Below are 24,686 nucleotides of genomic sequence, written 5' to 3'. Positions count from 1 at the left end.
AGCTGCACGGGTGATTCTGTTTCTGGAGATGGAGGTTCTCCCTCCCGGAGGAACTGAGCAAGGAAGGATTACTGGGTGTGTCTTCACACACCCACCATTAACTGTTTCTGTTTCTGCCAGCAGTACCAGGTCTGACAGCTGGAGACGGTGGCCACCTGGGACTCGGGATTTGGCGGCTCCGGTGTTCTTCAGATCCGCTGGCGGTGGAAGCCGTATGGGATCCGGCTCTTCTCTGGACAGACGTCTTCTATCCTCGAGCCTGCCCACACGTCACCTTGTGTATGATTGACTGTACTCCTCAAATGTTATTGTCTGTATTCCGTTGTGCAATTCACAACATTAAATTGTTACTTTCTGGCTTATCCATTGTCCGTTCATTAACGCTCCCTGTTGTGGGTCCGTGTCACTACACTTTCTCAACAGGATTTCTCGGCCAGCGTCATGGATCCCGAGGGGCATCAACCATTGCTTGAACAGCCAGTGGAAGAGCGAGGTGCACAGGCACCAGCAGGAGGCGTGTTAGGTGAGCTGTAGCACATCATAACCGCTTTCACTGCTCGGTTGGACGTGGTAACCGAGCAGAACGTTATTCTCAATCGGAGGATGGAGGCTCTCACCGCCCAGGTGGAAGCGCGCGCACAGGGTGCCGCTGCAGCACCTCCTCCTGCTGACCGAATGCCAGACACAGACATTCCAGTGGTCATTCAATGAACCCCCCCCTCCTTCCCCTGAAGCATACATAAGCCCTCCGGAGCCATACGGCGGTTGTGTCGAGACGTGCACAGACTTCTTAATGCAGTGTTCGCTCGTCTTTTCACAGCGTCCCGTCATGTACGCGTCAGACGCTAGCCGGGTGGCTTACGTTATAAATCTGCTTCGAGGAGAGGCACGCGCCTGGGCTACAGCGTTCTGGGAGCAGACGTCACGGCTCCTAACGACATATACTGGGTTTGTGAGGGAGTTCAGACAGGTGTTCGACCACCCTCATAGAGGCGAGACCGCTTCAAGCGTGCTGCTGTCGATAAGACAGGGGTGCCGGAGCGCAGCTAAGTATGCAGTCGACTTCCGCATTGCGGCAGCGCGAGCCGGCTGGAATGCTGTTGCGCTCCGCGCCGCCTTCGTAAACGGACTGTCTCTGGTCCTTAAGGAGCACCTGGTGGCGAAGGACGAGCCGTGGGATTTAGACGGGCTTATCGACCTGGTAATACGGTTAGACAACCGATTAACAGAACACCGACGGGAGCGAGACGAAGGGTGTGGTCAGGCACAAGCCGTCCCTCTTCCTCTCGGGTCTGAAAGGGAGCCGTCTTCCCCACACTCCACAGCCAGGGTACTCCACGTGACGACAGCTCCCCCTGCTGCCGTTGTTAAGGAAACGAACAGGACCAAAATGAGATCAGATCAGAGACAAAGGAGGCTGGTCCGTGGGGAGTGTTTTCTCTGCAGCTCAACCGAGCACACGCAGAAAAACTGCCCCAAACGGTCAAAACAGCAGCACTCGTCCTTAGAGACTGGGCTAAGGGTGGGTCATAATACTCACACGGGGAAACCCTGACGATCTGCACGCATCCCAGTTACGATCCTGAGTGGGGATCTAACCCTTCACGCCCCAGCACTGGTGGACACGGGGTCAGAGGGGAATCTGCTGGATAGCAGATGGGCAAAGGAGGTTGGGCTCCCTCTAGTGGCCTTACCGTCACCATTGTCGGTACGGGCACTAGATGGCACCCTTCTTCCACTAATCACACATCAGACACAGCCAGTGACAATGGTTGTGTCAGGAAATCACAGGGAGGAGATTGTGTTTTATGTAACACCTTCTACCTCCCAAGTGATTTTGGGTTTTCCATGGGTGTTAAAACACAATCCCCGGATTGATTGGCCGTCTGGGGTTGTGACGCAGTGGAGCGAAACCTGCCACCGGGAGTGTTTAGGATCCTCGGTTCCACCCGGTGTGACAGCTAAGGAGGAGGTTTTAGTCCCCCCCAATCTGGCGGCGGTGCCAGCCGAGTACCATGACCTTGCTGACGTCTTCAGCAAAGATCTGGCACTCACGCTGCCCCCGCACTGTCCGTACGATTGTGCCATTGATTTGATACTGGGCGCTGAGTACCCGTCCAGCAGGCTGTACAACCTCTCACGTCCAGAACGCGAATCAATGGAGACCTACATCCGGGACTCGTTAGCTGCCGGGTTGATCCGGAACTCCACCTCCCCGATGGGTGCTGGTTTCTTTTTTGTGGGCAAAAAAGACGGCGGACTCTGTCCATGCATTGACTACAGAGGGCTGAACGAGATCATGGTTCGCAACCGATACCCATTACCTCTGTTGGATTCAGTGTTCACGCCCTTGCATGGAGCCCAAATTTTCACTAAACTGGATCTTAGGAATGCTTATCACCTGGTTCGGATCCGGGAGGGAGACGAGTGGAAGACGGCATTTAACACCCCGTTAGGTCACTTTGAGTACCTGGTCTTGCCGTTCGGCCTCACCAATGCACCCGCGACGTTCCAGGCCTTGGTTAATGACGTCCTGCGGGACTTCCTGCATTGGTTTGTCTTCGTATATCTAGACGATATACTCATCTTTTCCCCGGATCCTGAGACTCATGTTACGCATGTATGTCAGGTCCTGCAGCGGTTGTTGGAGAACCGGCTGTTTGTGAAGGGTGAGAAGTGCGAGTTCCACCGTACTTCTTTGTCCTTCCTGGGGTTTATAATCTCCTCCAACTCCGTCGCCCCTGATCCGGCCAAGGTTGCGGCGGTGAGAGATTGGCCCCAACCAACAAACCGTAGGAAACTACAGCAGTTCCTCGGTTTTGCTAATTTCCACCGGAGGTTCATCAAAGGCTACAGTCAGGTAGTTAGCCCCCTGACAGCCCGGACCTCCACAAACGTCCCCTTCACCTGGTCGGATCGGTGCGAAGCCGCGTTTAGGGAGTTGAAACGCCGGTTCTCGACTGCACCAGTCCTGGTGCAGCCCGATCCTAATTGCCAGTTTATAGTTGAAGTGGATGCCTCTGACTCAGGGATAGGAGTCAATATGGACCAACATCTCTGAGGAATGTTTCCAACACCTTGTTGAATGTCTTCCATGAAGAATTAAGGCAGTTCTAAAGGCAAAAGGGGGTCTAACCTGGTACTAGCAAAGTGTACCTAATAAAGTGGCTGTTGAGTATATGTACGCCATGCAACAACAACTTTTCTCACCTGGCACACTGGAGATACAGAGCACATGGGCATTGCAGACGTTGAACTGGTCGACCAGCGAACCTGGCTGGTTGGCATCAATGATGACCACCTTGCTAGCTGAATGAGTACTGGTAAGGATCCAGACTCGACTACTCATGGAGTCTGTTTCCTGGAGCTCCTTTGACTAGGTAAGAGGAACAGAGAGTCGTGTTCTGTTCCTGAACCACACCTTCTCAGTAATATGTTTTTACATATTTGAAAGTTAGCTGTCAGTCACTTTCAAGCAGTGAGTAAAATGACTTCAGCTCTACCTTCTTCTTCTCTGGAGAGTTGTTCTTCTTGTCACCTCGATCCTCCTCAGCATGCAGGGGGTCGCTGCCGTTTGACGCCGTTTTGGCTGCAAGTGACTCCAGGCTGCCGGCCTTCCATCCTGCCAGGTCCACACCCGCTGCACACCACAGCTAAAAGCACAGTACACAAAAAACAGGTTAGAAATTAAAAGGGCACATCTTGATAATCGTTTGAGTAGAAAATCTTGTTCAATACATCAAGGATTATGAAAGAGTGTCCCTTTAAATCCTACTTTACATCCCTGATGCATTTCAACTAGTAGTAAGTATCCTTTATAAACAGCAACAACAAAAACCTTATGCCTTATGTTCTGGTTCAGTGTGGTGGTCAGGTTGTTAGTGCACTTGCTTCCAAAACAGAAAAGTTCAAGACCACCTAAGCCTGTTCTCCATGTAAGGAGAAGTTGCCCCATAAAGGGCATCTGGTGTAAAATTTGTGAAAAACCAACACATGGATCCAATTCAATTTATTTAATTTATATAGGACCAAATCACAACAAAGTTGTCTCAAGGCGCTTCACACAAGTAAGGTCTAACCTTACCAACCCCTAGAGCAAGCACACAGGCGACAGTGGTAAGAAAAACTCCCTCTGATGATTTGAGGAAGAAACCTCAAGCAGACCAGACTCAAAGGGGTGACCCTCCGCTTGGGCCATATTGGATTTGCTGTTGTGACCCTTTTGTAATGAAACTGGAGGATTTTGAGTTTGTGTTCATGTTGTACACTGAAAAAAGAGAATGTTTGAACCAACTTAAAAATGTGTTACAATATGTAAAAACCTAAATGAATTAAGTTGTTTGAACTTAAGTTTGTAAGTTAGAGTTGATTTAACTTTCAAACTTAAGTTCAAACAACTTAATTCATTCAGGTTTTTTTTACAAATTGTAACACTTTTTTAAGTTAGTTCAAACATTCTCTTTTTCAGTATACTTACACTTTAGGTCTGGGAAGTGAGAGCAGCCAAGGGGTCAGAGGGCAACAAACGTGGCTGTTAATGAACACTGCCGGTCAGTAATGATCTTACCGCCAACCTTAAATCAATTTAATTTCATATCTTTAATGATATAGTAGGTTTCATGTTTCTGTAGCATGCTAAAACACAAAATTTGAATTTAACACAACAAAGAAGGCAATTTTTTCCACTTGTCCTTTAAATTCCTGACCTTCCTGTTGGGGTCCTTCTCTACGAGGGGGCGGCAGTACACTGGAACAGGAACATTCTTCACGCGATTGTCCTCTTTCTCGTTAGCCGCCTAAAAGCAGAGGTGAACGATGACTCACAGGGTCAAATGAAATACAAAGAAGAAAAAAATTACTGTCTGGGTTCTGAAAACAACTCCAGTTTCATTGGCCACAGATGAAACCAAGGCTTTTTTTCCGTCCTGTATACATATCAAGTACAAAAAAGAAGGTCCTAAAAGAAAAATTCCACTGATATCACCAGTCTGATGTTTACTGCATGACAGTTCCATCAACCTGGTGCATGTACAAATACTTCATTGCTTACTGATTTACCATATTTCCTAGGATGTCGCTGCACTATTTTCAGAATACTGAAGACGTAAGAAGTCAGCACGATAGATTTCTTTCTGACGTTGGATTTCTCTCTGTGAATAACAGCACGTTAATATTTTCTAACTCTTCTTTGCTAATGCTTTTGAGCCCAATAACTACAGCACTAGCACACTGTAAACCCTACAAAAAATCAGGCAATTGTTAAATTTATGTAATCGAAAATAAGTTATTTCACCTTTGGTTAACTCAAAACATTTAAAGTATAATGAACTTGGTTCATTTGGGTCCTGATGCCCATTGGTGCTAATCGCTGGATTCTGTAGAATGAGGTGAATAAGAGTCTACAACTCCCCCTGGATGAGACATCAGTCCCTTCTCCAGCCACCACCGGTACCTATTTACAGCTGGGTGAACTGGGACAATGCAGATGAAGTGTCTTGTCCAGTAAAACAGACAAGGAGCATGACTGGGAATTGAAAGGTTTAGATTTAGAAGCCCCATAACCTTATTCCACTGAGTCTTATTCTGCAGTCTGTGTTAAGTTTTAGTAGCTTGAATACTACATCTTCAGACAACTGTAATAAGTTATTCTTGAGTACATAAACCTAACCAGTTACCCCATTAACAGGTTTATTCTTATTATAACACACACACAAAACTGATGCATTGGATGAACTCAATTCAATTATGTGCAGGATTTCCATCTAATAAACATATGTAGCCCCAACTCAAAGAAAGCGCATCCATGCAAGATAATTTAATTTAATTTAGTTGGGGCTACATATATTTATTAGATGGAAATCCTGCCGTAATTGAATTGAGTTCACCCACTGAGTCATTTGTTTGTGTGATACACTCTAAAAACTGACTCACCGGATTGGATTCCATCTAATAAATATATGTAGTTTCAACTCAATGGGACTACATATATTTATTAGATGGAACTGAGTTGGGGCTACATATATTGAGTTAATATATGTTGCCCCAACTCAATTGTGTTGGGGCAACATATATTTATTAGATGGAATCCAATCGGGTGAGTCTGTTTTGTGAGTGTATCACACAAACAATGACTCATTGGATGAACTCACTTCAATTACGGGCAGGATTTCTATCTCATTAATAAATATATGTAGCCCCAACTCGAATAAAGCACATCCATGCAAGATAATTTAATTTAATTTAGCTGGGGCTACATAGATTTATTAGATGGAAATACTGCCTGTAATTGAATTGAGTTCATCCAGACAGTCATTTGTTTGTGTGATACACTCAAAAAACTGACTCACCGGATTGGATTCCATCCAATAAATATATGTAGTCCCAACCTGAGTTGGGACTACGGGGCTACATACGAGGGCTGTCAATAAAGTAACGGTCCTTTTTATTTTTTTCAAAAACTATATGGATTTCATTCATATGTTTTTACGTCAGACATGCTTGAACCCTCGTGCGCATGCGTGAGTTTTTCCACGCCTGTCGGTGACGTCATTCGCCTGTGAGCACTCCTTGTGGGAGGAGTCGTCCAGCCCCTCGTCGGAATTCCTTTGTCTGAGAAGTTGCTGAGAGACTGGCGCGTTGTTTGATCAAAATTTTTTCTAAACCTGTGAGACACATCGAAGTGGACATGGTTCGAAAAATTAAGCTGGTTTTCAGTGAAAATTTTAACAGCTGATGAGAGATTTTGACGTGATTCTGTCGCTTTAAGGACTTTTCACGGTGCGAGACGTCGCGCAGCGCTCTCAGGCGGCGTCATCAGCCTGTTCAAGCTGAAAACCTCCACATTTCAGGCTCTATTGATCCAGGACGTCGTGAGAGAACAGAGAAGTTTCAGAAGAAGTCGGTTTCAGCATTTTATCCGGATATTCCACTGTTAAAGGAGATTTTTTTAATGAAAGACGTGCGGACGGATCCGCGCGTCGGGACGCAGCCGACGCGGTGCGGCGGCACTGGAAAAACACCTCCGTGTTGATAACCATTTGTAAAATCCAGGCGGCTTTTGATGGCTTTCAGTGGAGTGAGTATATGAGAAATTGTTTAACAGGCAGGACATGTTCCAACTTGTCCTTAAGGCTTTCAACAGAGGTGTTTTTCCTGTGGCGGAGCGTCGCGGCGGCTGCGTCCCGACGCGCGGACCCATCCGCACGTCTTTCATTAAAAAAATCTCCTTTAACAGTGGAATATCCGGATAAAATGCTGAAACCGACTTCTTCTGAAACTTCTCTGTTCTCTCACGACGTCCTGGATCAATAGAGCCTGAAATGTGGAGGTTTTCAGCTTGAAACAGGCTGATGACGCCGCCTGAGAGCGCTGAGCGACGTCTCGCACCGTGAAAAGTCCTTAAAGCGACAGAATCACCTCAAAATCTCTCATCAGCCGTTAAAATTTTCACTGAAAACCAGCTTAATTTTTCGAACCGTGTCCACTTCGATGTGTCTCACAGGTTTAGAAAAAATTTTGATCAAACAACGCGCCAGTCTCTCAGCAACTTCTCAGACAAAGGAATTCCGACGAGGGGCTGGACGACTCCTCCCACAAGGAGTGCTCACAGGCGAATGACGTCACCGACAGGCGTGGAAAAACTCATGCATGCGCACGAGGGTTCAAGCATGTCTGACGTAAAAACATATGAATGAAATCCATATAGTTTTTGAAAAAAATAAAAAGGACCGTAACTTTATTGACAGCCCTCGTATATTGAGTTAATATATGTAGTCCCAACTCAATTGTGTTGGGACTACATATATTTATTGGATGGAATCCAATCCGGTGAGTATGTTTTTTGAGTGTATCACACAAACAAATGACTTATTGGATGAACTCAATTCAATTACGGGCAAGATTTCATATAATAAATATATGTCGTCCCAACTCAGTTACATAGAGCCATACATAGAGTTCATCCAAAGAGCCATTTTTTGAGTGTATTATTTATTTTGTTCAGACATCTTTTTCAGGTTTACAGTGCTAAACAAAACCACATGGTCACCTTTATATCCAGTTGTTTTAGTGTGGATTTTTCTTTGAAAATAACGCAAAGAGCAAAGGAGGAATCAAGTAAGGATGACATCAGGCAGGTTGAGACAGACAGAGGTTAAAGGTTACAACACTTGCAGAAAGAGAAGGGAAATGTACAGAAGTCTGGAAAGATGGGAGTTCATTAAAGAAATGCAGCTGTGTGTGTCTGTTGGGAACACATTTACATTGCATTTAAAAAAAAGAGTAACGCAGACTCATATCATGCTTCAAATAATAATAGTAATAAGTAATTTTCATGCGTTCACAATGGTTCAAAGCAGAACCATCCTACAAAACAGTTACATCAAGCTGCTTTGGACATAATCCTGACTCTACCTTCACATACTGCTTCACTTTCTTCTTTTTAACATACATATTCATATTTGCTGGAACTAAAAACCTGCTGCTATGGCGTGGTGGGGCGGGGCGGGGTTTTAGAGGGATGTTAAACGTAAGTGAAGTCATAAAGGCACATGCTGGCTCTTTCGGTCTCACTTGCCTGTTGTCTCTTCAGTGGGCCGTCCTGAGTGCTGTCCGTCTGACCACCAGTCTGTGGGAGATCAGAGTTAGAGCCACCTGCCTACTAACACGCTCTGCCCTCTGGCTGCAACCCTCAAAGCTGAAGCTACACTTCCATGTCTTCAAATTCATGTTGGTGCTCGATACTGAAGTGGAAAAGATTAAGTGCTTGCTGATATTCCAATTCGGATGCAGGAGTAATCCAGAAGAAATGCAGTTAATTTAATACTTTAATGTGCAGCACCGATAAGAGAGGGTTCACCTCCTTTGTGTGTGTGTTTTAATGTATGTATTGAATCATAATGTGAGAGATACATTCAAGCTTGGTACAGTACGTCCGCCAGGGACGTAATAAAAAACATCAGCGTTTATTTATTTGTCTGTCTGTTAGCAGGATTACGTCAAAACTACTGCATGGAATTTGATGAAATTTTCACCACAGATAGATATTAGGTCATGGAAGACTCCATTAAATTTTGGAGGTGATCCAGATCTTGTATTTTGGATCAAGATTTCCCTTTATATAGGCTTTGATGTCAAAACTACTTCATGGATTCTCATCAAATTTGCACCACAGATAGATATTAGGCCATGGAAGAATCCACTGAATTTGGAGGTGATCCGGATCTGGATTGGCGGGCAGAAATCTCGGATTGCTCTTGATATATATGTGATGTTACAGTGGGCTTCTGACCAGAGGATCTTTGGTTAAAATCACTCAGACCCTATAGGCAAGAACCTCCATCTCCATGTTGCTCCAAGTGTGTAGTGAGCGCTTCCCATGGCAGTATCAGTGCCCAAGTGTGTCTAAATGTGAGGCATCACTGTAAAGCTGTGTGACCATAATAGCGCTATATACAGTAAACACAATCCTTTTACCATTCATATATACGTGGAACGCCTTTTGTTCCATAGCTCCATCTACAGTCACTATTTTTCTGTGGACCTAGACCTGATGATGAAGGTCTAGGTCCATGTCTTTGGGACACTTTGATGGCACTGGGGTGGGCATGAAGAGGAATATATTGTACATACAAGTAATATACTAGGTCCCCTATAAGCTCCTGTGTAGCAGCATAAGCACACTGCAACTCTGCCGTAAAAATAGCATATAAACACAAAACACAACTGGAGCAGTTTTACAGAGTAAAATGGAAATAAATTGGAGTGTCTAGATTTTGAAACCTGATAACTATTTACCCACCCAGAATTTGTGGCTGTTAAACGTGCCCAAACAAAATACTACCAGGAGTGAATTCTTGTACAGTTGAATGGTTTATTTTTTTAATGTGATGTAGGAATTCCTCAACAATTCCTGAGGCCCACTGGTGTCAGTACTTATCACCAGATACCATAGCGTGAAGTGAAAGAGAGTCTATGACTCAGCTGGATGGGATCATGACCAAAGGCCAGTATCCATTTATAGCTACTAGTACAATGCCTATGACCCAGGTCTAGATATTAGTAGTCCACCTCCTACCTCACTGAGCAACCACTCTTGTGATTTAGATCTTGTATAAAATGACTGACTAAAGAAGCTTGACTTTTTATCTTAATATCTTAATATGCTCTTCCTGAATACGGTCTGAGATTTAACTTTAATACGACCAGAAGGAGGACCAGATGGTAGAAGTTGGGATTTATGTGTGCGTGTACCTGCTTGAAGCGAGATGGCACGCTCCAGCCACAGGCCTGTATGATACCGTCCTCACGGCGCATGTGTTCACGGACCTGCCGGTACTGTTCACGCCGCTGCTCTCGGCGGGCCAACAGTGCTGAATCACTGAGGAGAGATGCAACACCATTACTGGCCAGTCTGAAAGCAACAGGAGGAAGGGAAGGAAGAGAGAAACAGCGAAGCGTTAGCAGCGTGGGCAGCCAGTAGCGAGAGACAGAAATAAACGTGAAGCCAAAAGCAATAGCAGTGGCTACCAGCATGTGTTAACTTAAGCAGTGTTAAAGCCAAGCAACTCAACGCACTTAACTGTCTGACATGAGAAGATTCTGACTGTTAGCCGCAGCACCAAGTGGAACACGCCAAGTGCTGGCATTGTCACAGTTTTCATTCATTCTGTTTATTATCAACAGTATGTTTGATAACATTCTATTCCCAAAAGGTATTTAAATCTGTTTTTTTTTTAATCAACCATATTCCCTTCTGTCGAGCAGCAAGCAAACCTGGAAGCTAATGACAGAAAAAGAAATGTTTCTAATGGTCTCTGGTTTGGCTGTGCCTTAATTATGCAAACATCACAGCATTGTCTGTCAGGTCAAGGTCAGTAAACCTTTCCTCACCCAGAAAAAGGCACAGCACTACCCAACACCCAGTCCATACAAGCATTGAACAGTGAAGGAGCCAAAACATATGACCAGCAACTTCTTGGGGAACCCATGAATTCTGAGGGTGGCTCAGAGAGTAACTCAATCAACTGAATCAATCAAGTCTTTCCGGTCCTGGTGCTTCCTTTCTTACTGTATCGTTGTGAGACTTGGATGCTAACCTGTGACCTAAAATGGTGTCTACAGGATCCTTGGGTACCGATGGAATGTCTTTCTCTCAAATTAAATGTTATTTAGGGAAACTCAGATGAGCCTAACATTTTGGACATGTACATAACGCGTTTCTTTGATCATAATCCAGCATGCAGGTGCCTCCGTGTTGAGGAGGGTGGGGAACACCTCACGCCATCAGACTACACAACTTCTCACTCAGGGGGGAGGAGGAGTAACAGGAAGACAGGGGACAGGAAGGAGAGGAACAGTAGTAGCCAGTAAGCCAGTAGCGAGCAGACATTTCTGGTATTTATTTTGTATTTACATTTTGCAAATTGTTTTTTTACTTCTACTTATGATACTCTGTGTGCTTCTTACCCTGTGTACTGCTATACAATGCTGCTGGAACCTCAATTTCCCTGAGGGAGTCTTTCCAAAGGATTAATAAAGTTCTATCTAATCTAATTTAAAGAATCTGAAGAACCTCTTGCTGTACAGTTGAAACTTCAAATGGATGTTCCAGATACCTACCAAAAGTAAAAGTCAGCTATATTCATTTAGCTAAATAAATGTGGCTTTGCATTATTATGCTATTGCATTGCATCAAAAATTCAAATTTGTTAGCATTTGTGTGTGCAGCCAGCAGGTGTATTACAATGAGAGAGACATACAACAAGGGGAAAGGCACCCTGATCACTCATCAACAAGGCTAACATCACCCAAATGTGCTAAATGTTTACTTGTTTTCATAATCATTATACAAATGCACATTCTGATTCAAAATATGTACTGAAATCTCGTAAATTTGGATTGTAAAATAGTCACGGTGTTGGTTCCCAAATCATGATATTTTGTTATTAAAAATAATATTCTTTATACTTGCGCAGGATGGGAAGTTGCAGAATAGCTTACAAAGGTATTAAACAACCTCTTTCAATTATTAAAGAGTCCAGTTAAAGTTTTTTTTTGAAAGCACAAGCAAGCAAACATCTGAACATTCAGACCACAGCAGGCTGGGATGCAGATAAAGTAGAAGATTTTAAGGTATCAGCTGGTTATGGCTCACTCTTCAGGGAAGAACTCCAATGTACGGTTGGAGGTGGAGATCTGGCACATGGTGTGGCTGCGTCGCTGTGGGAAACCAGCCGGCGAGGGAGACTTGTAGTGGATGTTGACACTGTAGTAGGGCCGCTTGACTGGTGGTGGGCTGGATGATGTACTGAAAAGTCGTGCAAAGCTATTGGATACAGAGAGGGACAACTTTTACTTTACAGTACTACTGCATTGTAAAAGTGGCAAATATTGTTAACAGTATGCAGAATTTTACAACTGCCAGATGGTGGACTTCTTTTTCTCTTGGTTCGGAGGACCTTCCCTGGATGCTCTGAGAGAAACAAGAGACAAGGAAGTGCTTAAAATGCTTTTACATAAACTGTGCCTCTATTGCACATTTTTCTATGCATTGTTTGCATTGCTCCAACATTCAGAGGAGGAAAAAAGTATGGTGAGTTAAATGGATAGGAGTTTTTTTTTTAAACAAAAGCTATGTACGGTGTATCTGGAAAGTATTCACAGCACCTCACTTTTTTCACATTTTGTTATGTTACAGCCTTATTCCAAAATGGATGAAATTCATTTTTCCCCTCAAAATTATACTCACAGTACCCCATAATGACAAAAAACAAAGTTGTTTTTTTTTTGTGCAAATTTATGAAAAAAAAAACACCTAAGAAACCACGTGTACATAAGGACTCCCACCCTTTTTTTTTTAAACTTCACGCTTAGTTTGTGCTCTGACATGCACTGTCAACTGTGGGACCTTGTATGTAGACAGGTGTGTGCATTCCAAATCACATCCAATCAACTGCATTTACCACAGGTGGACTCCAGTTAAGCTGTAGAAACATCTTAAGGATGATCAGTGAAAATAGGATGTACCTGAGCTTCATGGCAAAGGTTGTGAATACTTATGTACATGTGATTTCTTAGTTTTTTTTTATTATTTTGAATAAATTTGCAAAAAACTCAAAAAAACTTTTTTATTATGGGGTATTGTGTGTAAAATTTTGAGGAAAACAAATGAATTTCATCCATTTTAGAATAAGGCTGTAACATAAAATGTGATAAAAGTGAAGCGCTGCGAATACTTTCCGCATCCACTGTAGCATAAATGACAAATTTAATGCAATGCAGTTACTGAGTTGAAAAGATGGACTCTTTTTCAATAGAATAATCATGCTATAATTTGAGAAATGTTGGTTTGTTCCTCTACTCCTCCCAGGTCCTTTTACTAATTTCTAACAAACTTGGTATGTCAGTGAAGGTTGACCCTGAAACTGCCCTTAAATAATTCATTTTGGCAAATAAAAAGGTGAAGGAATTAGATTTTCAAAACAATATGGACTACTCGTAAATGTGAAATGTAGCACACACGGGTAGATTCTAGAACTGCCCTGGTAATGTCATTATAATCACAGAGTGCTGTAGCCCTTACTGTCTTCATGGCCTTGGGTACTATTACCAACTTAACTTAAAAGTAACTTTGCTAAAAATTCATTACATAGACTTTTAAATCTTTTTAAGTTATGTATTTTCATCTCCACTTCTCTTGGTCTACCTGATCATCTCTGTCCACCTCACAGCCTCCTGCAGCTCCATCAGTCTCTCTTTGTACTGGTTCCTCTCCATCAGCACGCGAGCCATCTCCACCCGAGTGAAGCGCCGCCGCTGGGTCATTGTCATATCGCCGTCCTGCTTGGGTAATAAAAAGTAGGAACACAGTACCACTAAATTATTACAAAAAACACAAAAACACCAGAGGTAGGTATTAACTGTATAAGTACAACCCCAATTCCAATGAAGTTGGGGCATTGTGTAATTTTTAAATTTTAAATTCAGATGATCAAGACCATGTCCATGTGGTGTCAGATTTTATCAGCTGGTGTAAATCGTCCTTTTTAGATATCAACGTGAACAAAACTAAAGAGGTTTTAATTGATTTTAGGAAAAAGCACAATGACATTTCTCCTGTAGTTATTAATGGACTGGCTGTGGAAGTTGTACAGAACTATAAATACCTTGGAACCTGTATTGACAGTGGATTAACCTTTGAGCATCAGACTGACCAGGTATGTAAGAAAGCTCACCAACGCATGCATTTTTACCGTAAACTCAGGCATTTTAATGTGGACAGCACTTTTATGAAGATATTTTATTCCTGTTTTATTGAATCTGTTCTTACTTTTTCTTTTATCTGCTGGTATGGGTTTTTAAATTTGATAAACAAAAACCGTCTGGATCGTATTGTAAATGAGTGCAACAAGATTGCTGGCGTTTCCTTAAACGACCTGCCATCTATATATAAAAACAGATTAATTAAGAAGGCGAGGCTGATCTTGGAAGATTCCAGTCACCCCCTGTACCCTGAGCTCACAATGCTTCCATCTGGTCATAGATTTATGTCCAAGAGATGTAAGACCAGTAGGTACAAGAACTCTTTTATTCCCACTGTTATTAGATTTTTAAACACTATCACATGAGTGGTTTTTAACTAGGTTTTCTTATTATTGAGTTATTCATGTTGTGTTCATGTTAAGATCATGTTATGTTTATGTATGTTCGAATGTGTTCTACTGCGGGCTGCACAACAAATTGCCCCTGGGGGGCTAATAAAGTCTACTTGATACTTGATACTTGAAAATGTAAATAAAAACAGAATACAATGATTTGCAAATCCTCTTCAACCTATATTCAATTGAATACACCACAAAGACAAGATATTTAATGTTCAAACTGATAAACTTCATTGTTTTTGTCCAAATATTTGCTCATTTTGAAATGGATGCCTGCAATACGTTTCAAAAAAGTTGGGACGGGGCAACAAAAGACTGGGAAAGTTGATGAATGCTCAAAGAACATCTAATTGGAAATAGGTGAGTGTCATGATGGGGTATAAAAGGAGCATCACCAAAAGTCTCAGCCATTCACAAGCAAAGATGGGGTGAGATTCACCACTTTGTGAACAACTGCGTGAAAAAATAGTCCAACAGTTTAAGAACAATGTTTCTCAACGTTCATTTACAAGGAATTCAAGGATTCCATCATCTACAGTCCATAATATAATCAGAATATTCAGAGAATCTGGAGAACTTTCTACTCGTTGTCAGGATTTGGGTCTTGCCAGCTTTTAATTCTTGGCTCTGTGTTCTTCAGTTACTTTTGTTTATTCTGTTGTGGGGTTTTTGTTGTATTTGGGTCTGTCTTTCCTGTCTGTCTCTGCTGGCTCTTGGTGGTGGGTGTTTCCCTCTGTCTGCCCACGCCCTCCTTCTGGTGTGTTCCACGCACACCTGTTCTCTATCTGCACCTCATCACCTGGGTGTATTTAAGCTCTCCATTGTGCCTTACTCCCTCACCAGATTGTAGTGCTTTGTGCCTCTTTCCAGCTCTGTTCGTGTATTTCCTTGCCTTGCTTTGTTTTCCTCTTCGTGTTTTTTGACTACCTGCCTGTGTACCTCGACCACGCCTAGCCTGATGAATTTGTTACTGTTGCTCTTTTTGGACTGCCTATCTGTGTACCGACCCCAGCCTGTTTACAGAGTAAACATGTTATCTCCACTGAGCTGTGTACCTGTGTCCTACATTTGTGTCCAGCCCGTCAAACCTGATACTCGTAAGCGGCAAGGCCAAAACCCAACACTGAATGCCCGTGACCTTCGATCCCTCAGGTGGCACTGCATTAAAAACCGACATCACTGTGTAAAAGATCTTACCGCGTGGCCTCAGGAACACTTCAGAAAACCACTGTAAGGTAACACAGTTCATCGCTACATCTACAAGTGCAAGTTAAAACTCTACCATGCAAAGCGAAAGCCAAACATCAACAACATCCAGAAACGCCGCCGCCTTCTCTGGGCCCGAGCTCATTTGAAATGGACAGACACAAAGTGGAAAAGTGTGCTGTGGTCTGACGAGTCCACGTTTCAAACTGTTTTTGTAAATCATGGACGTTGTGTCCTCCGGACAAAAGAGGAAAAAGACCATCCAGATTGTTACCAGCGTAAAGTTCAAAAGCCAGCATCTGTGATGGTATGGGGGTGTGTTAGCGCCCATGACATGGGCAACTTACACATCTGTGATGGCACCATCAATGCTGAAAGGTACATCCAGGTTTTGGAGCAACACATGCTGCCATCCAAGCAACGTCTTTTTCAGGGACGTCCCTGCTTATTTTAGCAAGTCAGTGACAAGCCACATTCTGCACATGTTACAACAGCATGGCTTCGTAGTAAAAGAGTGCGGGTACTAGACTGGCCTGTCTGCAGTCCAGACCTGTCACCTATTGAAAATGTGTGGCGCATTATGAAGCGCAAAATACGACAACAGAGACCCCGAACTGTTGAACAACTGAAGTCGTACATTAAGCAAGAATGGGAAAGAATTCCACCTACAAAGCTTCAACAATTAGTGTCCTCAGTTCCCAAACGCTTATTGAGTGTTGTTAGAAGGAAAGGTGATGTAACACAGTGGTAAACATACCACTGTCCCAGCTTTTTTGAAACATGTTGCAGGCATCCATTTCAAAATGAGCAAATATTTGCACAAAAACAACAAAGTTTATCAGTTTGAACATTAAATATCTTGTCTTTGTGGTGTATTCATTTGAATATAGGTTGAAGAGGATTTGCAAATCATTGTATTCTGGTTTTATTTACATTTTACACAACGTCCCAACTTCATTGGAATTGGGGTTGTAATTATGTTAATTTTTAAAACGATAAATAAGGTTTAGTTTCTCGAGACAACAACTCAATAATCATAATTTCATTTGACAGCTCATTCAAGGTCTGTTTGAAATTTTATTCACATGATTTGTAAAATCCTATTGTTTATATCTGTATGCAGAAAAATCACTGAATTTGCAAAAACAATGTGAATTTTCAAGATCCACACAAAATATTTACTTACATCCTCACCACCTTCATCCTTGGAGTCTCGAGATGACCCGAGAGCCTCTGCTCTTAACCTACAGGCCCCAACAAGGCAAAAACACAGAGCATTTTGAGCTATGGAAGGAGATGTTAGATCATGCAGGATGGTATAAATGTACTTCTTTCTTGTAAGTGTTATTAATTTATGGATTGCCGCTGTAGCAACAAGTTAGTTACACTGTATAGGCTCTCTTTTTTTGTAGATTGTATGTCAACAGAATCATATGTTTTATTTTGGTAAATTGAACAAAACTGGATCTGGTTTGTTAGCTATGTGAAAGTATTACATTTGTTTGTGAACTTTAAAATCAGTTTGGGGCTGTGATATACACCATATATAAAGAGGTTAGGACCAGTGAACCCAAGGCTAGTGGACTCTAGGCCCAGTGGACCCTCCCCGTATATGTGAAAGGATGGATGTGAGGCATCCTTGTAATGTTCCTTGAGCATCTGCATCAGATGGAAAAATACATTAGAAATGTATTTTCATTGGAAAAATCAACCCGGGACTCGTGGTGTATATATCTCTCCCACCACCCACCCACCCCTTTTCTTCCTTTTTTTATTTTCTTCCCTTTCTCTTTCTTTCTTGTTGTTAACAATTTGTTGTAGGTGTAGTGGGCTTGTTCTTGTCCCAACTCATGTATGTGTTGCAACAAGCCAGTTTGTGTTTTTTATTAAATATTATCTATATGAACTTGTTTTTATTGGCACCTCTTGAGTTCTTCCTCCAGCTCTTTGACTCTGGCGTCCACTTTGTTCTTGGACTGTCTGACTGCCTCCAGCTCCTCGCGCAGCACCTCCTGCTCCCCTGAAAGCTCATCCACTTTGGCAATAAGGTCGTTTTTCACAATATTGAGAGCATTTCTGAAAAAGAAAGCGTATGATGCAGAGGATGCAAAGTGGGCCACAAATCTTGTTGATTCAAAGGTGAAATTATTGAATACAATTTATCCGATTTTTACGTGTACACACATAACCTTGTTTTGCTCTCTTGTCTTCTTACTTGGTGTCTAGGAGTTGTTTGTTTTCTGCCAGCACCTTCTCCACTTCCTTGCTCATCCCTGAAAAAGTTGCAATTTTTCATTGTTTTACTCAGTATAAATTTTTTTTTAAATCAACCAATCAATTTATCCACAAACACACCGTAGTTTTTGAAATAACTTTTGCCACATAATTTGCAAAAACCAAAGTGTCATGGGTCATATTTTGGGGTGTTTTGCTCTGATCTTAGCATGACTCAATTTCTGGCATTAGTCTGCACATATTATTGTTGTTTTCCGTATGCTCTGGTAATTCTGTCCATCTTATAATAATCTCTGATGCTTTTATTTTGATGTTTCTTCTGTGTTTGTTTCATGTAGCTTAACTTCCTGTCCAGACTTTCTAGTTTCATGGGTCCCACACACCTGTGATTGATTGTTTGGTTGCCTTTATAACCACCATTAAACCATTCCCTCATCGCCAGATTGTCTCAGTTCATCCTGCTTTTTCGTGTTATAGTCCCAGTGTTTTTCCCTCTCTGTTACAGATGTTTGCTACCCGTCTGAGTTGCTGAGTTTTTGCCTGCAGTCTTGGATTTCTTTGCCTGGTATGAGCTTCATGCACTAACCTACTACTTGTATTTTGCATAACCCCTCAGCTGCTCCCATAGAAAGACGGTTGCCTGTCGGACTAATAACCCGTGTGCCTTCTCTCTGCCTGTTTATGACCAAGTCTGTTGCCATTTATCTCTTGTTGCTATACTAACTGCACTTATAATATCCCCGTGGAACGATAAACCTGCTTTTACCTACCTTCTGTCTGTTATGTTTCTCTGTGTTGGGATCCTCTGCCTTGCCATTACAAAGTATAATTTGTACATACTGCGGTGTAAAGTATGGAAAATTATGACAGAAGTTCTTAAAATATTTATATCATTATGAATCCACACATGTGAAATTGTAGGTTTATATGAAAATGGTCCACACGGATTAAAATGTGTTTTTGTCTAACTAACAGCTCAGACGAGCTCTGCAGGGTTTGATCATCAATTTGCAGTATAATTGAGAGTGAATATGCCTTTTTTTTTTATTAAGAGTGAGCAAAATCCTGCACATGTTGTGTTTGGTGACACCCTGTTGGATTATAATGTCCCATATGCTACTTGTACTACTATCTGCTGTCAAAAGGGAAACATGCATTGTTGCTATGTAGTTACAATGTCTGATAGACATGCACGAGGTGATCAAAGAGAAGTAGCCAGTACCCACAATAATGCATATTTATTGGTGTTCTGGGCCTAAAAAATGTTGCAGTTGGTTGACATATGCGTTATAATCCATAAGAGTATACACTCACTGGCCAGATTATTAGGTAGCGATCCTGGAGAAGCTGGCGGGAGCCCTGGGGAGAGTTCTCTTTTCTTTGGGAAGGGCAGGGTGCCCTGGAATGGGTTTGCCCCGAGAGATGGGCCCATGCCAGTGGAAAGCGTCACGGTTCCAGTGGCATCTGGTGAGCTCTTGTTGGCCCTTGAAAATCCGGGGGAGAAGGTGTAAATCTCACACCAGGTGGTACCCATATCCGCAGCAGGTCTCCAAGGTGAACAGCCTCTGGCATGTTGGAACAAGGTAGGTCAGGTAAGTCGGCAAGTCAGATCCGTAACTTCGGGACAAGGATTGGCTCTAAGGGCTGGGTTGGTCGGGCTGGGGTGAGAAGCGGGGCTGGGCTTGCGCCGTGGCTGGGGGAGCAGTCGCCCCATCGCCCTCCACCCCTTCAACCTCCTGTGCCCCCGAACTCAAAGGCATGGGCCATGCAAGCCCGCCTCGCAGTGTGGCTTCTCCCATCTCCAGGAGGTGCCCGACGCCGTGCTGGAGGGTGGGGGCTGGGGAGACCCAATGGCGGGGGGAACGGGTATGATGACCAGCGGCTGCAACTGTGTACGTGTGCCGGGCCCTTCTCACGGATCTCCCCACCTATGGTGCCCGCTGGGATGCCCCCCCAACGCCCTCCGTGGTGGCAGAGGGTGCCCCCCGCGGGTCGCCTCAGCTGGTGCGGACCAGGGGAATCTGACTGTTTAATTAAACCGGGTTGGACCCCCTTTTGCCTTTGGAACTGCCTTTAATTTTTGTGGCATACATTCAAGAAGGTGTTGGAAACTTTTCTCAGAAATGTTGGCCCATACTGACATGGTAGCATCACAGCTGCCCACTCAATCATTCTGCCCATTCCCCTCTGACCTTTGATTCCCAAGATAATGTGAACAAGGCATTTTCATCCACACAACTGTCACTCACTGAATATCTTCTCTTTTTTGGACCATTCTCCATTTGGACCATTTATGCACAACCCTAGACATGGTTGTGCATAAAGTTCCAGTTAGATCAGTTGTGTCTGAAATACTCAGACCAGCCCGTCTGGCACCAACAACCATGCCACGTTCACAGTCACTTCAATCCCCCTTTCTTCCCCATTCTGATGCTCGGTTTGAACTCCAGCAAGTCGTTTTCACCATTTCTAGATACCTAAATGCACTGAGTTGCTGCCATGTGATTGGCTGATTAGGAATTTGTGTTAACAAGCATTTCAACAGGTGTACCTAATAAAGTAACCAGTGAATGTATGTGTTAACTGCATGATAAACCCAGTAATTCTGCTAAAATACCTTCTATTATTACCTGAAATTCCTTGAATATTTGTAAGTGCAAGCAGCAAACACAGTGTAGCATGAGCCAAGCAAGCACATGCAAAATTTAAGCGGAAAGAGTAAAGCAAATGATGTGGGACACACAGTAAGAACACTTAAAAACGAAATTGTTCTTGTAATCCAGGAGACGGGAACATGGTTCTGTGTGATATTAATTCATTGTATTTTATTTTATCATTTTATTACGGGTTAACACCAGCTGCCAAAATCTGAGTTTTCTCTGCAACTTTTTTATAGCTGCTTTTTTAATTCCTTGATCAAAGAAATTAATAATAATAATAATAATAATAATAATAATAATAATAATAATAATAATAATAATAATAATAATAATAGTAATAATAATAATAATAATAATAATAATAATAAACAGGCACATAGTACAAGCAACTCAAAGATAGAAAGAAGGAGTCAGGTTGAGACCAGGGACTTTATAACAAAATGTGAGACCATCTTAATTTTTTAAGGCAATGGGTGCCTTACCAAGGAAATCATCACGGGCTGGAAGCAAAAGAGAAGAAGAAGAAGAGAGGAAAAAAAATCAAAGAGAAAGAGGCACAGAGAGGGGCGGGGGGGGGGTGCTGATAAGTATTTGTATGGATTTATAGAAGCAGCACCTACAAGCCTGTAAATGTCTGTTAATTACTAAAAAATAAAAGCAGTCTCATTCATATACTTAATGTATATGTGTGCGGGCGTCTGTCATCAACAATGACAAATTCCAACGTTATCGAAATGTAAAATTAAAGCTGCAGTAATGATCTGTATTATACTTTACATATCATTACTTGTGTTGTTTAGTATCTGAACTTAAATTGGGACATTTGTAAAGCTAAGAGGGGTTACAAGAACAAAAGAAAGGAATACCAACCAAAGTGTGATCAGATACACACCTGAGAACTCGCCTATGGGTGTCACCAGCAGAAGCACATAAAAAAGAAAAAAGGAAATGGGTGAGAGGTTAAAAGATGGACAAGAAACCTCCCTGTCTACTTTGTCACAAAAAACTCAGTAAATCAAATCCTAAAACAGTCCCAGATGTTCTAATCCTGCATAAAGTATAGTAGTAGCGAGTAAACCAGTAGTGATCAGTATGTCTAGTGCTTATATTGTGTATTTATATTTATATTTGCAAACTGTTTTTCTTTTTTACTTTCACTTTTGATACTCTGTGTGCTTCTTACCCTGCGTGCTGCTATATGATGCTGCTGAAACCTCAATTTCCCTGATGGAGTCTTCCCAAGGGATCAATAAAGTTCTATCTAATCTAATCTAATGTAATAAAGTACGGTATGAGAAGTAAACGTCAAATAATCCAAGTACTTATTAAATGAGCTGTAGTATTTGCTGATTAATGAATGTTACTGTTTAATCTGCAGCCCTCCCCCAAACTAAAACAAACCAACTTTATTTTAAAGATTGTTAGATAAATAAATGAATGAATGAATGAATAAATAAATAAATTCAAAAATATTCAATCCAGATATTCAAAGTTTTTACTTTTGGGAACATCATGATTATGTTTTGGGGTCATCTAAGGAATGGAAAAAAAGGTTGATTTTGCTTAGTTTTGGGGTGTGTGTAAAGGGGACTTACCTCCTCTACTACAAAAACAGTTCTCTTCAAAAAGAAATAAAAAATTAAGCTAAAAGAGCAAAAAAATAAGAAATGAAACACCAAATGGATGGGCAGCGGACGCTGAGCGATGTTTTTGGGTGCAGCCAGTGTGGGGTTTTGTGCGTGTGATTTAAAATTTTTTTTTTTTAAAGCAGAACTGTGCAGCGACAGTGAGATGAGGCGCCATGCAAGGCACATTCACACAGCCTGACGTGACGCGTATCGCTGCAGTAAAACAAAGCACAAACAAAAGCTGCCTTATTTTTATCGGACACATGCAGCCGCCATCATTTCCTGTCTTTTGTTGTTGTTGTTGTTGTTTCGTTAATCTAACATTAGGCCCCCATAAAAAAAAACCCCATTAGTTTATCATCCTTGACATAAAAAAAAGTGATGCAGGAGGGTGGATTTTTATTTATTTTTTCTTAGAAATGGATACATATGTAATTTCAAACCTGGAAAAATGACACATACATCGCCTGCATACCAAGTGAAGAACTGAAAATATCAGGTATTTTTAAAATAAATCTTGATTCCATGTTGAATACAGTCAGTGTGCTGCACACTAGTAGCGTGATAAACTTGCATACTGTGTGTGAATGAGACGGAGTAACTGAGTGTGATGTGAATGACAGCAAGGTGCAAGTTCTGGGCCACCTAGTGGACGTGCCGGTTCTTGCATCAGCTTTATCACCGTCAATAAAAATTTGTCAAAATTGGAAAAAAAAAATGAATGCGGGCTGATTTCAGCATGCAGACAGGGATGATAAACTAATGTTTTTTTTATTTTTTATGGGGCCTTACTTACTAACATGTTAGCATAGAGTGGAAACTTCAACGTTGAGGTGAAGAAGGCGTAACTTCTCACTGTGTTGAAATATTGTAACTCTAAAAGAGGCTCAGGTGTAATCAGTGACTATAAATGCTATAAACTACGGTATGAAATCTACTAAGTAATGCAGCTTTAGCCCCAGCACCTGTGGTATTGGTCATACCTAAAAGCTCGGCACCCGCGTCCACGTCTCCAATGATGTCCGACTTGGCGTCTTTGATCTCGTGGTACAGGGAGTCGGTGTTGATACCAAAGGCCTCGTTCACGATGCCCTGTGAGGGGCTGAAACGCATCAGATTTCAGGAGATGAAAAAAACAAGGTTTTTTTTTTTTCTCCATTTATTCTAATCTGGTATAGTAATCTTACATGCCTGGATATGTGAATCAGTGTGGTAAAACAATAGCAGGTTGTTTCTGCAGATTGTCACATTTTAACGTTGGGATTCAAGATAAAATGTCGATGACTGTCAGTGGGAATACCTGTGATTTTGTTCACATTTTAGGAATGCCGGTGTGTTTTCGGTGTGTGAATGTTTTCCTGCTTTATTCCAAACTGCATGTGTACATTTATTTTTCTTATATGAAAGTCATAAGAAAGATGCATTTCCTGTTCCAGCTTTTGCCAAATTTACATTTTTTTGTTGAGTAGCATTGCAAATTTGGAATCACAGATTGACCACAGACTGCTCCTTCCCAATTGCAGGACCAACAGACTATAAAACTTCTTTGTCTCTCAGGCCATCAGACTGTACAACTCCTCACTTGAGGGGAGGAAGAGTAACAGGAAGACAGAGGACGGGAAGGAGAGGAACAGTAGTAACCAGTAAACCAGTAGTGAGCAGTAGTTCTGATATTTATATTTGTGTATTTATATGTATATTTGCAAATTTTTTTCTTAACTTTCAATTTTGACACTCTGTGTGCTTCTTACCCTGTGTGCTGCTATACAATGCTGCTGGAACCTCAATTTCCCTGAGGGAGTCTTCCCAAAGGATTAATGAAGTTCTGTCTAATCTAATCTAATCTAATCAAACAGGAACTACATTTACATATGTCATAGAGACCTTTATCCAAAGCAGTTTACACTGATGTCAGAAGCTTCCATGCGGACGCCACTCACTACCCTTTGGCTAATAGACACGATGTAGCATTAATGCTTTCGTGCAGAATGATAACCCAAGTGTAAAAAGCAATTTGGCTTTCAGTGTCGTACTCAAACACATTTGGATGCACATATAGAAGTCAATGGGATTTGATCCTGTGACTCTTTAATCAATGAACATGACATGACAAGAGCTTCCATGTAGGGTGTTGACCTGAGCACTTGAGCAATTTGGTGTTTAGTGTGTTGCTCAGATTTGACCCCATGATGTAACTTAGTGGTAAACATGTAATGCAGCTGGACTGGGGACTAGATCTGAATGAGGGTGTACAATTCTTTCAAATATAGAGTCAGATTGCATTGGGCCACACATAC

The 24,686-nt window shown here is 42.1% G+C and overlaps 1 protein-coding gene across 18 annotated transcripts in view; it reads right to left on the bottom strand.

Moving 5' to 3' along the window:
• The window catches only part of mapk8ip3 (mitogen-activated protein kinase 8 interacting protein 3), a 100,703-nt gene that overhangs the window by 14,044 nt on the left and 61,973 nt on the right, over nucleotides 1–24,686 (bottom strand). For 11 of the 18 annotated variants that reach the window (XM_034189557.1, XM_034189566.1, XM_034189558.1 and 8 more), the window contains 14 exons: nucleotides 23,373–23,491; nucleotides 21,654–21,665; nucleotides 21,244–21,261; nucleotides 18,082–18,139; nucleotides 17,790–17,942; nucleotides 17,053–17,110; nucleotides 13,706–13,842; nucleotides 12,416–12,472; nucleotides 12,155–12,325; nucleotides 10,252–10,411; nucleotides 8,576–8,626; nucleotides 4,707–4,796; nucleotides 3,504–3,653; nucleotides 3,211–3,376 (listed from right to left, as the gene is read on the bottom strand). In XM_034189557.1, coding sequence (XP_034045448.1) covers nucleotides 3,211–3,376; nucleotides 3,504–3,653; nucleotides 4,707–4,796; nucleotides 8,576–8,626; nucleotides 10,252–10,411; nucleotides 12,155–12,325; nucleotides 12,416–12,472; nucleotides 13,706–13,842; nucleotides 17,053–17,110; nucleotides 17,790–17,942; nucleotides 18,082–18,139; nucleotides 21,244–21,261; nucleotides 21,654–21,665; nucleotides 23,373–23,491 — 1,400 coding nt within the window. The remainder of the gene's footprint in view (nucleotides 1–3,210; nucleotides 3,377–3,503; nucleotides 3,654–4,706; nucleotides 4,797–8,575; nucleotides 8,627–10,251; nucleotides 10,412–12,154; nucleotides 12,326–12,415; nucleotides 12,473–13,705; nucleotides 13,843–17,052; nucleotides 17,111–17,789; nucleotides 17,943–18,081; nucleotides 18,140–21,243; nucleotides 21,262–21,653; nucleotides 21,666–23,372; nucleotides 23,492–24,686) is intronic. The other 7 variants (XM_034189565.1, XM_034189568.1, XM_034189569.1 and 4 more) reach the window with 7 other exon arrangements.

The sequence above is a fragment of the Thalassophryne amazonica genome, chromosome 16 (assembly GCF_902500255.1).
Source record: "Thalassophryne amazonica chromosome 16, fThaAma1.1, whole genome shotgun sequence".
In the NCBI taxonomy this organism is placed as follows: Eukaryota; Metazoa; Chordata; class Actinopteri; order Batrachoidiformes; family Batrachoididae; genus Thalassophryne; species Thalassophryne amazonica.
Note: the sequence above shows the minus strand (reverse complement) of the source record. Positions and strands in the feature narration are given on the sequence as shown.